Source organism: Callorhinchus milii, unplaced genomic scaffold, assembly GCF_018977255.1.
Source record: "Callorhinchus milii isolate IMCB2004 unplaced genomic scaffold, IMCB_Cmil_1.0 Scaffold7, whole genome shotgun sequence".
NCBI lineage: Eukaryota > Metazoa > Chordata > Chondrichthyes > Chimaeriformes > Callorhinchidae > Callorhinchus > Callorhinchus milii.
This window is the reverse complement of record NW_024704748.1, coordinates 8,340,759-8,356,435: the sequence shown is the minus strand read 5'-3', so window position 1 is coordinate 8,356,435 and position 15,677 is coordinate 8,340,759. Positions and strand designations below refer to the sequence as shown.

Here is a 15,677-nt window from a genome sequence, read left to right as displayed (position 1 = left end):
AACACTGCATTGGCGAAGATGCCTTCCTCCAGATGAGATATCATGTCAAGGCCCTGTCTGCCTGTTCAGTTGGATGTTCAAGATCCCAGAGCGCTATTCACAATGAAGAGGGAGTTTTGCTTGGTGACCTTGCTGACAATTCACACCCCTAGTCCCCCACCTGAGAAGGAAGAAAAACCCCTTTGCAAATAATTAAAATGGAATTTTATTGTATAAGAGTTCACAGAAAAAACTCAACCATCCTCCACAATGCTGTTCACATTGTATAAATGGGAACAAGTGGAGTAAGGGGCTTATTTATATGAATGAGGTGTTGACAGTGTATACTATAGGACATGCCACGGGCTATCAATATGTATGAGTCAAAGCCAAGTCCTGTACTGTAGTGGGTAGCACGTTCACCTCGCAAGTGAGAGGTTTGATTCTTGGGCAGGGTGAAACCTTAGGCAAGTTTCCTTACTCCACATATCTCTGTTTACTTAGCAGGATGTAGGAACCTGGTTGTTAGTCGATAGGTGGATCGCTTTCCGGTGGTAATAAACCCTCCAAAAAGATGCAATAATTTGGTCATTCAATCCACAACATTTTTGGGATACGGCTGTCCATAATTGGCTGTCCCAATTCGCCCACAAAAATACAGTCAATTCACTTTAAAGTGTATTCTGTGAAGCGATTTGAGACATCTCGACGATGTGATAAGATGATGTATCAAATGCAAGGATTATTATTATGATTGAAACCCACAGTCAGCTTCACTGCAACGCTGGACGGGGTGGGGGGATGGAGGGGAACACTGCATTGTTGGAGATGCCATCCTCCGGACAAGATATCATGTCAAGGTCCTTCCAGTTCAGGTGGATGTTCAAGATCTCAGGGCGCTATTCACAATGAAGAGGGAGTTTCTCTTGGTGTCCTTGCTGACAATTTACACCCCCAGCACCCCACCTGAGAAGGAAGAAAACCCCCCTTGCAAATAATTAAAATGGAATTTTATTGCATAAGCGTTCACAGAAAAAAACACATCATTTACAAACCCTCCTCTCCCCCTTCAGAGGGCTTAACGGGCTAAATTATGAGGAAAGGTTGCATTAACTTAATAATAATAATCCTTGCATTTGATTTAGCTCCTTATCATGTCTTTAAGACGTCTCAAAGTGCCAATCTGTCCTCCTAATTGCCTGTATATTGACATTGCATAATATTGTATAATTTGTGGGCGAAAAACGGCAGTCAACTGTGTGAATTATTATTGACCAAATTAATATTATTAATTATTAATTCATTTATTGATTTTTGAAGGGATTATGACCTGGGCCAATAGAAAAGTGCAGCCGCAATTTTTCCACGGAATCCGCTATAAACAGTGCCCTCCACTATAAACCTGCTAAACAGTGGAGTTTCTAGCCCTGGGCTGTTTACCTGACGTCACTGTTGGTGGCTCCTGATGCGCAATGCAGTGCATGCAGGAATTGGGCTTCACTCCACTCAGAAGCCCTGCTGATTTGTTGAAGAAGAAATTCATAGAAATGCTTTGTAACAATCTAATATGTGTTATTTCCTCATCCCAGTGCGTCCAGGAGAGCCCGGTCCCAGTAACAAATACCGGGCAGACTTATGCTTAGCATGATTGGTGTGGATCCTGGCATTTAATGGGGTTTTAGGAACATTTAGGTCAACGCTGGATTCATATAAGGACCAGCCTGATGGGAGGAGGGCAGGATGAGCATTCAGGAAGGATGACATCAACTGAAGGGTTTGGTCAATTAGGGTTAATGTACGTCAGCACATCACTGTCTACTGGGGTCAGAGCTATGCTATCAGTGAGGCCCAACTCTTACAGACTCTGATAATCAACGAGGTCTATCCTAGGGTCCCCGGCCCTAGGTACAAAGGAACATGAGAAGCAGAGAGAGAGAGAGGGTCACTTGGGCAATAGGGGCTTATAGCGCCATAGTGGCCAACATATTACTGGGCTGTGTTGTGGAGGCCATGGCTCATTCAAGAAGCAGGTTGATGCTGTGCTGGGAAGACGGTCGGGCTGGGACACTGGAATAATGAGATCAGATGAGCCAAAGGGCCTTCTTCATCCAAACCCTGACAGGTCCAGAAGATGACAGCTAGATTACATCTATCCAGTCGTTCCCAGGTTCTCTTGATTCTTGGAAGCCATCCTTTCTTCCCTCCTGCTATTTCATTGACCAGTCACTGGGGGGCAGGGATTCGTCCTACTCAGCTCCTGTTAACCCTGCAAGCCGAAGCCCTAACAGGTAGTGTGGTCCTAGCTGGTCAAGCAGCGGGAAAGCTTGCCAGACAGTGCTATCAATGGCAAGCTGTGCGGTTGTAGCTGGTTAACAGGAGAGCATTCCCTGCACCAGTGTTTACCCTTCCAACTTCTGCCGATGAGCCAGGTTGGGCTGTGCCTGTTATCAGCAATGCCCTGCAATGCTGTGGACTCACTTGGCTCAGGATTCGGACTAGAGACCAGATCAGAGGCTGGACTCAATTCCAACATTCTGTTGTTTATATGTCACCTTGGAGCTAATTCAGCTCCAAAAGATGTACCCCCCCTCCCCGCCCACTCCCACATCTTCACCTATACCAAACTCCACACGCCCACATCACCCACTTACCACCAATCCCCCTTCACCACACCCCCCGCCCCCCACCCAAGGAGAACAGAGACGGGAGGGAATCTGGGAGAGGCGATTGGAACGCTGAATAATAAATACTGTACAATTTTTATTGTTATCATTAATAAGCTTTCAAAATTTAGAATCACGGATCAAGTAGAAATGAAGCAAATTAATGTTTTGGACTGGATCGCAAGGTATCGGGATTGAAATGAGACCAGCAGAAGCTCAAGACATGGGACTATTTTGTCAGTGTAAATCCCTAGGTGGATCTCGGGGCAAGTTAATGAGAAGCAAGGATAAGGGTTATAACCCCTTGCTATAATAGGTGGGACGCACTTCAGATTAATTCACACTGGATACATTCTGCACCAGTGGTGCCATTTGTCCTGTCATTCACAGTGGAGCAATGTCCCGGGGTTTTGCTTTTACTGCTCACACTCACACACACACACACTCACAGTCATACATTTAAAGGTCCACACACCCCACAATGCCTGTTCTGTTGTTCAAAGTGGGTTACCCTGGTCAGGTGCTACTTTGAGCTCACAGTCTAGGATAATGCTCCAGTGTTGCATTGTCAGAGGTTCTGTTAAATCATCTTTGGATGAGACGTTAAACCGAGTTCCTGTCTGTTTAATGATCCCGCTGTCCTATTCGAAAAGATAAGGGAGCTTCTGTCTCCTAGTGTCCCGGCCAACAATCAACCGGATGAAATTGGTCATTCACTTCATGGCTGTTTGTGAGATGTTGCTGTGCACAGATTGGTTGGTGCATTCACCTGGAAAAATACAGTTAATCCACTAGAGTCAATCCTGTGAAGTGCTTTGAGACATTTGGAAGACATGATAAGGGGCTGTACCAAATGTAAGGATTAAGCCTCTCCTTCTCTCTACATCTATTTCCTGAAATTAAAGGATTGCCCAGTTGTGGTTGGAAGTATCCCGATATGGGAATCAGGCACTGGTGGCCTCAGTGTGCGGCTTTTTGTATTAGGAACATAGGAACAAGAGGAGGCCTTTCAACACCTTGAGTCTGTTCCACCATTCTATTAGTACACGACTGATCTGACCTCAACTCCAATTAATCTGGCTCACTTCCCCCTCCCCCCCCATTTGAGCCAGCTGACACGCGGAGAGAGATGGAGAGGGAAGGGGAGAGTGCCTGTATGTCTGAATGCCCACCCTCCCTCCCTTGGGAAGCTCCTTGGGAGCTGTAGCCCGGTTGCCCCTCCTCAGCAATGGGGCCCAATAGTGTTCGAACTACAATGACAAACATGCACTGCTCTGCGTTCCTTCCATACACACACACACACACACACACAATCCCTCCCTCCCTCCCTCCCATCCCATCCCTCACCCTGAGCCGGGGAGGGGGGTTGGAGGATGCGAGTTGGGGGCTTGTTTTCGCCACACTAAATCATTGGCCGAATTAGAGAAACACTGAATCTAGATCAATTGATCGTTGCTGTGGGCAAGTCAAAGTGGAATTTGGATCTGGAGATGGTGACCAGTCTGGTAACCAGGGGTGGGATCAGATTAGTAGACCAGTTTCTTGGCCACTTCCCAGGGGAACTCGTTCCTGCCAAAGTGTCCGTAACAAGCGGTCTTTTGATAGATGGCTCTCTTCAGGTTCAAGTCCCTGTGAAAGGAAAAGATAGATGTTTGTTTCTCTAATCGAGATGGGATATTGATATTAGTATCACAATGATAATCCTTGTAATTTTTCTCATTGGGAGGATGTCTCAAAGCACTGCACAGGCTTAAGAGTATCCAAACCCAACTGAGAATTCCATGCATCCCACCTGTCCAACACCACCACCAAATAACATTTTTATAGCCTTTCACGTCAGGAGAATGTCCTAAGGTTCTTGACAGTCAGGAATTTGGACCCAAGCAGGGTGTTGGGATCAGGTGCGGTTTAGGGAAGTAGGCCCTGCTGAGTGGAGGGAGCAGACCGATTGATAGGGCATTAGCAGGTCACAGAGCTAGCAAGGAGCAAGGCTGTGAAGGGCTTTGAAGGCGAGGACGAGGATTTTGAACTCTATCCTCTGGGGGATGGGGAGACAGTGGAGCCGAGCGAGGGTATAGCCTCGTGCAGGAGAGAACATGGGCTTCAGAGTACTGAATGATCTGCAGCTTGTGGAGGAATGAGTTGGGAAGACTGACAAGCAGGGAGTTGGCGTAGTCAAGCCTAGATGTTACAAATGTATGAATGAGGGGTGAGGCAGTGTCAGAGCCGTGTGATGTTGCAGAGGTGGGGGAAGGCAGAGCGGATCATGACATGGATGTGGGATAGAAATGGGTCTGGAATATACATGGAAATTCCTGAGCTAGATTGTTGGAATGGAATGTGCACTGTCTCCCTGGAGGGAAGCATCCTACTTACCTAATTCCGGAAAGTATTAGGTGCAGGTTGGCAAGAGCCAAGACTTGGGGACCTCAGAGTGTGCATTGGGGTAAATGCTGGAGTTTAACCAGTTAAGCCATACATAACTTGCCATTGATAACACTGTCTGGCAAGTTTTCCCGCTGCTTATCCAGCTGGGACCACCCTACCAGCTCGGGCTTTGGCTTACAGGGTTAACAGGAGCTGAGTGGGATGGTTCCCTTTCCCCCCAATGACAAGACTGCCCTTCTAGGCCCTGCTGATGAATAAAACCTCTATTTTACTCCATTGACAGTAAATCCTGTGAAGCATTTTGAGATGTCCTCCTGACATGAAAATGCATCGTATCAAGTGCAAGGATTATGATCGGTTTATATTGTTATGAGTAACTTTGGGCTTTACCTGACGATGACCCCAGGTCGAAGGTCAAAGTTCTCCCTCACAATTTCCATCAACTCATTGTCGCTCCTTTGTGAGGTCCCATAGGAAAAGATGGAGATGGACAAAGGGTGGGCCACACCGATGGCGTATGCAACCTGCAAGTTCCCATGACAGCACACGTTTAGGAAACAAACCCACTCGCGCACAACAACAACTTGCATTTATATAATGCTCCTCACACAGGGCAGTGCCTCGGAACGCTTGACAATGGCGGAGGGTGAAGTAAGAGTAGGCATGGTCGAAGAGGAAAGTCTTCAGGTGTGACCTGAAGATAGAGAATGAGGGGGCAATGCAATGGGATTGAGGGAAAGTCCTACAGGGTGTCGGGGCCTGGTGGCTAAAAGTGCGGCCACTGATGGTGGAGCAGAGGACATGATGGACAAGCAGGAGGCCAGAGCCAATTGAGTGGAGGCAGCGGGCAGTGGGTTGGAGAATAAGCAGGTCGGAGAGGTAGGGAGCTGCCAGGGCATGAAGCTATTTGAAAACGAGTCTGAGGATCTAGAAATCGATCTGTTCAGCGATACGGAACCAGTGGAGCTCGGCTAGAACTGGTGTGATGTTCACAAACCTGTACAGACTTCAAACCAGGCACTACAGTATTGCAATGATTATCTGTGAGGTGCTCAAAACCATGCAAATTCCATCCAACCCTAAGAGGAATATTACAGCCAAGAGGAGTATACACACTTACCCACACACACACAGCACGTATATACACAGCACACACACGTACGCATGCATGCTCACACACACAATGGGCACCTATATAAAAACACATGCACACAGTATATAATGTACGCGCACACACACACAGTGCATACCTAAACACACAAGGTATATATACACACAGACACACATAGCTCATACAAACCACAGTACGTATATACACAGACAACGTATTCACACACACACAGTTTGTATGTACACACTCACACAATGGGGATATATACACACACACTTTTAGCATCAGCCACTGAGTGCATGGCGTGCCCCTGACTGCCTGTCATGCCGGCAGCGCCCCGGGATCCTACCCCGCATGAAGGGTGCTATATAAATCCAAGTTGTTGTTGCCTATCACGCCCTGTGCTGGCTCCAGCTCAGACTCTCACCTGCACCAGCACGCGTTGGCACAGACCAGCTTTGACCAGTGACTTGGCCACCCAGCGAGCGGCGTAGGCTGCGGAACGATCCACCTTGGTGTAATCCTTCCCTGAGAAGGCCCCACCACCATGGGCGCCCCAACCACCATAAGTGTCCACGATGATCTTCCGTCCTGTCACCCCAGCATCTCCCTGTGCATAGAGACACGTACTGTAACACACAACTCACAACACCACGAGTAGGACTCAGGGAACGCACATACATGTGGTGTGTATATGTGTGTATGTGTGTGTATGTGTGAGGTGCATGCGTAATACGCCATGTGTGTGTGTATATATGCCATGTGTGTCTGTGCATGTTATATAAGCATTGTGTGTGTGTTTTTGTGTGTGTGTATATGTGTGTGTGTTGTGTGTCTGTGTGTGTGCATATACGTCATGCGTGTGTATGTGTGTGCGCATACACACGTGTGTGTGTATGAATGTTTGTGTGTGTATATGTGTGGGTGTATATAATAATAATATTCCTTGCATTTGATATAGCACCTTATCTCGCCTTCAAGACATCCCAAAGCGCTTCACAGAATATACTGTAAAGTGAATTGACTGTATATTTTGTGGATGAAACGCGGCAGCCAATAAATGGTAACCAATTTTTTTTTTAAGGAATTATTACCCCTGGGACAAACGGGTTCCTACTTACTGCTAGATAAACTGCCGGGAATCGAACCCAGGTCTTTTGGTTGCGAGGTGAGCCCGCTAACCACAATGCACGGGGCCTTGATCTGTTGATCAAACGTTTGGTGAAGCAGAGCATCAACCCAAATTTGGGCAAAGCCTGAGCCTGTTGTGTAGCGCTCTTTAACGAACAAAACTCTGAGCCACTAACCTGAGGACCTCCGATCACAAAGCGGCCGCTGGGCTGGAGGTGATAGATTGTCTTGTCATCCAGGTACTTTGCGGGCACCACTGCTTTGATCACCTTCTCCTTCAGAGCCACCCGCATGTCCTCTACTGAGATGTCCTCGTCGTGCTGCACCGAGATGACCACGGTGTGAACGCGGGTGGGAATCACAGAGTTGTTCTTCTGGACATACTGCACTGTCACCTGTACACACAACATGCAGCCGGCACAGGGTTAACAAGCAGTCACGGATTGAGTGACCAAGTCACTATTATTGTTTTTTTGAAGGGATTATTACCCGCAGAAAGTGATCCCCCAACCAACTAACAACCGGGTTCCTACTTACTGCTAGTTAAACAGAGACGTGTGGAGTAAAGGAAACTTGCCTAAGGTTTTTCCCCGTTCGGAAATCAAACCTGGGTCCTCTCGCTTGCGAGGCAAGCGCGCTAACTATTACGCTGCAGCACCACACGATGGAGCCGATTGGCCAAATGGCCCCCCTTGTGCTCTGTACCCTTGTATGAAACACTTCGAACCTGAGTCTTGGAGTCGGGTCTCAGCCAGGGTAGAGATCCATTACGTCTGAGCTCTGCCATTTTGCCGTTAAGTCTGTGTGCGAGGATGATGGTCAGAGGCATGCATTCCTCCGTCTCGTTGGTGGCGTAACCGAACATCAGGCCCTGAAACACACGGATTAACAATAAACCCCTGTTTGGCCGCTATGTGTAAGTGCTGCAAAGGAATTAATCAGAATGGTTGAGCCGTCACTATCCTTGATCCTCCCTTCTCTTTTTCCAATGATGGACCTCGATTTAACGTCTCATCTGAAGGACGGCACCTCTGACAATGCAACACCCCCAGCGCTGCATTGGAGGGTCAGCTTAGACTATGTGATTCCAAATCTTGATATGGGGCTTGAACCCACAGACTTCTGACTCAGAGGTGAGAGCCAGGCCATTAAATAATACATTAGCCTTTCATCTGTATACCAAAAGATTTTTTTTGGTCAGCTGGGTGTCTGTCTGTTACACGTGGAAACCTATCACCATGCTTAAGAATATCCAAACCAACCTGGAAATTCCATGCATCCCAGCTACACATGGAAATTCCAGAGATTGATTGTTGGAATGGTATACGCTCTTTCTCCCTGGCGGGATGCATCGTGCTTACCTAATTCCGGAGAGTATTAGGCGCAGGTTGGCAAAAACACAAGGCTCAGGGGACCCCAGAGTGTGCGTTGGGGTAAGTGTTAGAGTCTAACCAACTAAAACCACAGAGCTTGCCATTGATATCGCTGTCTGGAAAGCTTTTCTGCTGCTTGTCCAGCTGGAACTACCCTACCTGTTAGGGCTTCGGCTTGCAGGGTTAATAGGAGCTGAGTGGGAGGAGTCCCTGCCCCTAGTGACTGGTCCGCTCTTTCAGGTCCTGCCAATGAACTGGTTGTGTTGTCATCCACAATGCCCAGGACTACTGGCTACGGACCCGCCTGGCTGAGGAACCGGACTAGAGGCTGCCACAGAAGGCAGGCTCAATTCTGACATGTCATCTTGCAGTTTCATACAATGCCTTCAGACCTGAGTGGGGTTTATAATTATAATAATACACTAATAATACTTGTGCGAATTACTGGTGCCCTTCACTTTGTAACTAACAATAGTAATATTACAATCCTTGCATTTGATAGTCGAGACATCTCAAAGTGCTTCACAGGATTTTACTGCTGCATTTTGCCTACAGATACACAGTTAATCCATTTCTGTTTGTGTGAAGTGCTTTGAGATGTGATAAGGCGTTATACCAAACTCAAGGAATATATTGTCATAATATGACTCCGCGCAGGAGTCACGGTGACTGTGTTGGATGCTCACTACCCCCACACTAACCCCGAGCCCTGAGGTTGCACACAGCTGCCCAGTGAAGCTATCCCTCACAGCACTGTTTGGGTGATGCAACAGGGAGCGATGGTTGCATGGTTAGAGGCACCCGCTTTGCTCTGAAACAACATGACCTGGCTGTTTGTTCACAGCTCTTCGCTGGCACCCGGCTCTCAGGTTAACCCTTACACTACAAGATCAAGGGAAATTCTGGGCTACCCTGACCTAAGTGGTTTTGCACATGAAAGGGGGATTGGGGAGGTTCTGCTTGAGTAATGATCTAACAATAATTCTTGAACTTAATATAGCGCCTTTCACATCAGGGGTGCTTCACGAGGTTTATTGTAAGTGGTAGTGACTGTGTATTTTGTAGATAAAATAATAATAATATTCCTTTCATTTGATATAGCGCCTTATCACGTCATTGTACGTCTCAAAGCACTTCCCAGGATATACTGTAAGCGATTTGAATCTATGTTTTGTGGGCGAAGTGCGGAAGCCAATTGCGGACAGCAGTGTCCCACAAACAGTCGTAGATTCAAGTGATTTTTGCACATGAAAGGGGATGGCAGGTTCTGTTTGAGTAATGATCTAACATTAATCCTTGCACTTAGTATAGCACCTTTCATGTTAGGAGCACTTCACAGGATTTACTGCAAGTAAATGTATGTATGTATTTTATGGATAAAATGAAACATTCCACAAATGTGAAGCTGTGAAGTGAATGACCTATTTTATCCGGGGAATTTTGAGCCAGGACATGAAGAGAAACTCCTTTCTCTTTTCAATAATGCCATGGAATCATTCAAATCCAACTGAAATCCAACTGAACAATTAAATAGACAGGACCTTGGTTTGCAGTTACCCCAACGCACACTCTGGGGTCCTCCAAGCCTTGGCTCTTGCCAACCTGCGCCTAATACTTTCCGGAATTAGGGAAGCAAGATGTGTTGCTCCGGGGAGAGAGTGCGTATTCCATTGCAACATTCCATCTCTGGAATTTCCATGTGTAGGTGGGATTCATGGAAATCTCAGTTTGCTTTGGATATTTTCAAGCACGGTGATGGGTTTCCACATGTCAGACACCCGGCTGACCAGAACAAATTGGCCACCAGCTCACCAGTGCCTGATACTCTCTGGGATTAGGTAAGCAGGGAGCGTCCTTCCAATGTGTGAGAGAGAGGGCATTGGGAGGTGTGACTGACTGAGCCACACTGCCAAACACACCTGATCTCCAGCTCCGATGTCCTCCTCGTCGCGGTCCAGGTGGACTCCCTGTGCGATGTCCGGTGATTGCTGCTCCAAAGCCACCAGCACATTGCAGGTCTTGAAGTCAAAGCCTGTGTGTGGGTGAACAACTCACCGTTAGCGGCAAATCCATCCTACACCCTGACACACAGACAATACACAACAGAACATTATTGGAGGTGCTGTCCTTCGGATGAGATGTTAAACCAAGGTCCCATTTGCCTGCCCAGATGGATGTTAAAGATCTCATGGCGCTATTCGAAAAGAGAAGGTGTGCTGGGCAACAATCCCTCCAGTTACAATTGATCACTCACTCCATGGCTGTTTGTGTGATGTTGTTGTGACAAGTTAGCTGTCACATTCTCCTACAAAATACACAGTCACTACACTTTACAATAAAAGTTAATTTAGTTTAACCTGTGTCCTCTTTTTCTACTGTCTTTAGTGCTTCAGAAAGTATTGTTCTGGGTTTACTTTTTTTTGATCCCATTTAAAATGTTACATTCCTTAATGAAGTGCCCTCTGACATTTTCCTTTGGTTTTTTTTGGTCAGCCAGGTGTCTGGCACATGCGGAAACCCATCACTGTGCTTAAGAGTGTCCAAACCAAACTGAGAATTCCATACATCCCACCTACACGTGGAAATCCCAGAAATAGATTGATGGAATGGAATGCGCACTCTCTCCCTGGAGGGATACATCCTGCTTACCTAATTCCGGAAAATATTAGGCGCAGGTTGGCAAGAGCCAAGGCTTGGGGGACCCAAGAGCATATGTTGGGGTAACTACTGGAATCTAACTAGCGAAAACTGCATAGTTTGCCATTGATATTGCCATCTGGGAAGCTTTCCCGCTGCTTGTCCAGCTAGGACCACCCTACCCGTTAGTGCAGAGTAAACGGGAGCTGAGTGGGAAGAGTATCTGCTCAATCAGTGGATGAGATAGCAGCAACTTAGACTGTCTATATGTCATTGTGTCTATGATTCTCACACTCACCTTTAGCGGAATCATCATATCCTATAAAATTGATGGTGTCTCTCACCACCTTCTGATAATCAACAACTGCTCGAGAGGTGATCTCTCCACATAACAACACCATCCCCGTCTTGCAGACTGTTTCTGTGGGGAACAGAAGAGAAATGGTAAATAACTACTAATAATAATACTTGCATTTGATGTAACGCCTTATCAGATCGTAATTTTGTAAGCTAAAGTGACTGCCAATTTGCACACAGCAATGTCCGAAATACAGCCATAAGGTGAATCATCAACTTCATCTGTGAGTTAGTTGACCAGGACATCAGGAGAAAATCCTTTTTTCTTCCCATGGGATGGTAAAAAAGAAAAAAGCACCCACCTGAACGGGCAGACGGGACTTTGGTTTAACGTCTCATCCAAAGGACAGCACCTGCCAACCCCATTCCCCGGATTATGTGAGTTCAAATCCTCAAAGTGGGGCTTGAACCCACAACCTTCTGAATTAGAGGTGAGAGTGCTATCAACTGAGCCAGGCTGACACCTTCTGAGATTGAAGGGCTCTTTTAAAAAGCCTGCGCGGACAACATGAGCTGAACTGTCGTCACTATACATCTCTATGATTCTAAGAGAGATTTCGGGGCTCTGATCGGTGCCTGGAGACTCTTTCCATTGAGGTGAATGAACACTGGGCAGGGAGACAATAGGGTTACACGTGAGCATGTCCTCCCCACCAGGTTTGCAATGATAATAATCCTTGTATTTGATATAGCACCTTATCATAATACATACAGGATATCCTGTAAAGTGGGGTGTCTGTGTATTTTATGGGCTAAATGTGTAGCACACATAGAGCTGACACTCAATGTCTTGATTCTTTCCTGACAATTTACATTGATATAATAATATTGCTTGCATTTGATACGTGTCAATAGGATGTCTCAAAGCACTTCACTGAAAAGTGAAAGCAAACGTGGTTTGCAACACATTAGGGTCCCACAAACAGCCGTGAGGTGAATGACCAATTTTATCTGGGAGATTGTTGGCCAGGCACAAAGGAAGAGACAAGTTCCCTTCTCTTTTTCAATTGTATCATAGGATCATTAGTGGAGTTGGATTGTATGTCTGATGTGAAGAATGTGCAGCATCCTCTTGTGTGCGGACTGAGTATTTGCTGCGTGTAGCTTACCACACGCTACTTTGGCGTCAGGGTCCTGACGGAGATGTGCGTCAAGAACGGCATCGCTGATCTGATCACAGATCTTATCTGAAGGAGAGAAGACACGCTCCATTAATATCAGACACTTTCATGTCGCAACCAAAGGATGGCACCTCGGACAGTTCTGTAGTTTAGTGGTAAACGCACTCGCCTCGCAAGCAAGAGGACCCGGGTTTAATTCCCGGGTGTGGCGAAACCTTAGGCAAGTTTGTTACTCCATGCATCTCTGTTTACCTAGCAGTAAGTAGGAACCCGATTGTTAATCGATTGGTCGATTGCTTTTTGCGCGTAATAAATAATCCCTCCAAAAAAAAACATAATTTGGTCACTCACTCCATGAATGTTTGTGGGACACTGCCATGAGCAATTGGCTGCTGCATTTCACCCACAAAATACACAGTCACTCCACTTTACAGTATATCCTGTGAAGCGCTTTGAGGCATCTCAATGACAAGATAAGGTGTCATATTAAATGCAAGGATTATTATTGTAATGCAGCACTCCCCCCAGCACTGCACTGGAGTGTCAGCCTGGATTGTGTGAACTCAAAGTCTTCAATATTGAAACTTGAACACACAACATTCTGACTGAGAGGCGAAAGTGCTATCAACTGAGTCAAGTTGACATAGTGGACAGAGGTGTCTTACTGCCTGCTGGAATAGTTGTCTATTTGTTACACACACACACACGGAGCAAAGCAAATCAAAACATTGAAAGATTTTAAGAGGCATTTTACCAGCCTAATGGGGCATAAACCCAAGATTATTACTGTGTCCTGTGTTAAGGGGGGATTAGAAAAACAGCCACACACAGCCAGAGGGTTATTGGAAGAAGTAGCCGTTTAATGTGAGTTCAAAAGAACATTTCAAAAGGAATTGGATAAATATGTCCATACAACAGAGCAGGGACTTGCGGTTACAGTAACCAACAATAATTTGCATTTAAATAGCGCCGTTTTCGAGGTGTAACGTCTCAGAATCAATTCCAGTGATGGGGCTAAGATGAGTGCAAGCATGTACATAGCCCCTCACTGTTCAGATAACCTGCCACATAATAATAATCACAATAATAATTCTTGCATTTGATATAGCGCCTTATCATGTCATCGAGACTTCTCAAAGTGCTTCACAGAATATATTGTAAAATGGAGTGACTGTATTTTGTGGCCGAAAAGCAGCAGCCAATGTGGGCACAGCGATGTCCCATAAACAGCCATGGAGTGAGTGACTAAATTTATCTGGGGGATTGTTGGCTAGGAAACCGGGAGAGAGAAACTCCCTTCTTTTTTCGAATAATGCCTTGGCATCTTTAACTGAACAGGCAAACGGGAACTAAATTTAACGTCTCATCTGAAGAACGGCACCTCTAACGTTGCAACACCCCCACCCAGCACTGAATTGGAGCGTCAGCTTAGACTATGTGATTCCAAATCCCAACGTGGGGCTTGAACCCACAACCTTCTAACTCAGAGGCGAGAGTTTTACCACTGAGCCATGCTGACACACCTGTTAACTGTGCAGATACCTTGTTAGCCCTCACTAGTCAGCCTGATCGTGTCTCCAGGTTCAGGTGTGCGGTGAGTGAGCTGACACCTGCTGCAGGCTCTCTGTCTCTCTCCCAGTGTATGTCTTAAAGGCACGGTGACATTTGGCTTACCAGGATGTCCCTCTCCCACAGACTCCGAGGTGAACATGAAACTCCCCTCGGCATCCAGGAGGCTGCTATTGACACCGTTTAGCGGGCAGCTCATTTTGCTGACAGATTCCCGGATTCTCCTGTGCGTGGTCGTGGGAATGTTGTCTCGGGAGAGAGGAGGGAGATGGGTTCTGTCAGTGCCAAGTGTTAAGAGTGCAGTCAGCCAGCCTCCCGTTGTCCGTTATATAAGGCAAAGGGAATATTATCACAGCATCATGTGAGTGACACACAGGGGTGACAAGGATATTCCATCCCTGTTCTGTTCGATTGGAGGATTTATTCCGTGGAACCAGGGCTCGGCGTTCCGATTTTTCTCAGGGCGATCTTCCCCCGCTCACCCATCCAGTGTTCCCCGTCTTCAATTACCGGGAATGGTTAGGGATATTTCACCGCTGTTTTCCCCCCTTCACCCCCTCCACCTTTCTGGATTGGAACGTCCGAGCTGAGAGTTGATGGGATTGATGGAAACAGAGGAGAGGGAGGGAGCGGGGAGGATGGGGGGGTGGGGGTGGCCGTGGGGATGGGGGATGGTGTGGGGTGAGTGTGTTTATTTTTCCCTTTTCATCGGAAACTTGAGAAGTGAGTGACAAAGTGATGCAATGTGCAAATAGCGATTGCGTTAGAAGCTGATCAGAGTTTTGTCAGCGCTTGGAGTGATTTACAACACACACGTGCTGACACACAAACTAACACTGACGCACACTCTGACACTAACACACACACACTGACACATACGCTAACCCTGACACACACCCTAACACTGACACACACACACACTGACATTGACACACACTGACACAGACGCTGACACTGACACCCTCTCTAACACTGACACATACACGGACACATATGCTGACACTGACACACACACTGACACACACACTGACATGCACACACTGACACTGATACACACTCACTGACATACACGCACACACACTGATATATACACACACACGCTAACACATACACATTGACACACACACATATTACTGAGTGCATACGGGCTATTGAATTCACCTACAGATACACAGATTTACTGTAAAGAATTTACCCTTTACAGTGAACCCTGTGAAGTGCTTTGAGATGGTTCAATGACATCACAAAGCCCTATACCAAATAAAAGAATCATTATTATGATTGTAGCCTTAATAATAATAATGATAATAAGCTTTGCATTGGATCACGTTGTTGAGACGTCTCAAAG

The 15,677-nt window shown here is 46.5% G+C and overlaps 1 protein-coding gene across 1 annotated transcript; it reads right to left on the bottom strand.

The window, feature by feature from the left end:
- Nucleotides 1–3,782: 3,782 nt before the first annotated feature.
- Nucleotides 3,783–14,843, bottom strand: LOC103182390 (S-adenosylmethionine synthase). Its single transcript, XM_007899389.2, has 9 exons — nt 14,435–14,843; nt 12,749–12,826; nt 11,581–11,703; nt 10,565–10,677; nt 8,000–8,143; nt 7,449–7,667; nt 6,569–6,751; nt 5,421–5,554; nt 3,783–4,271 (listed from the first exon to the last, which is right to left on the bottom strand). Exons 1-9 carry the CDS (start codon nt 14,526–14,528, stop codon nt 4,169–4,171), a joined length of 1,191 nt encoding a protein of 396 aa, XP_007897580.1. The 5' UTR covers nt 14,529–14,843; the 3' UTR covers nt 3,783–4,168.
- Between the last annotated feature and the right edge of the window lie 834 nt (nt 14,844–15,677).

Bases quoted from the DNA above. Each gene is read 5' to 3' on its own strand.
- LOC103182390 (XM_007899389.2), bottom strand. From the start codon at position 14,528: ATGAGCTGCCCGCTAAACGGTGTCAATAGCAGCCTCCTGGATGCCGAG. The intron at 7,668-7,999 runs GTTCGAAGTGTT...TTGTGTGTACAG, and splicing joins GACCCGACTCCAAGACTCAG to GTGACAGTGCAGTATGTCCA. The intron at 5,555-6,568 runs GTGAGAGTCTGA...GGGAACTTGCAG, and splicing joins GCCAACGCGTGCTGGTGCAG to GTTGCATACGCCATCGGTGT.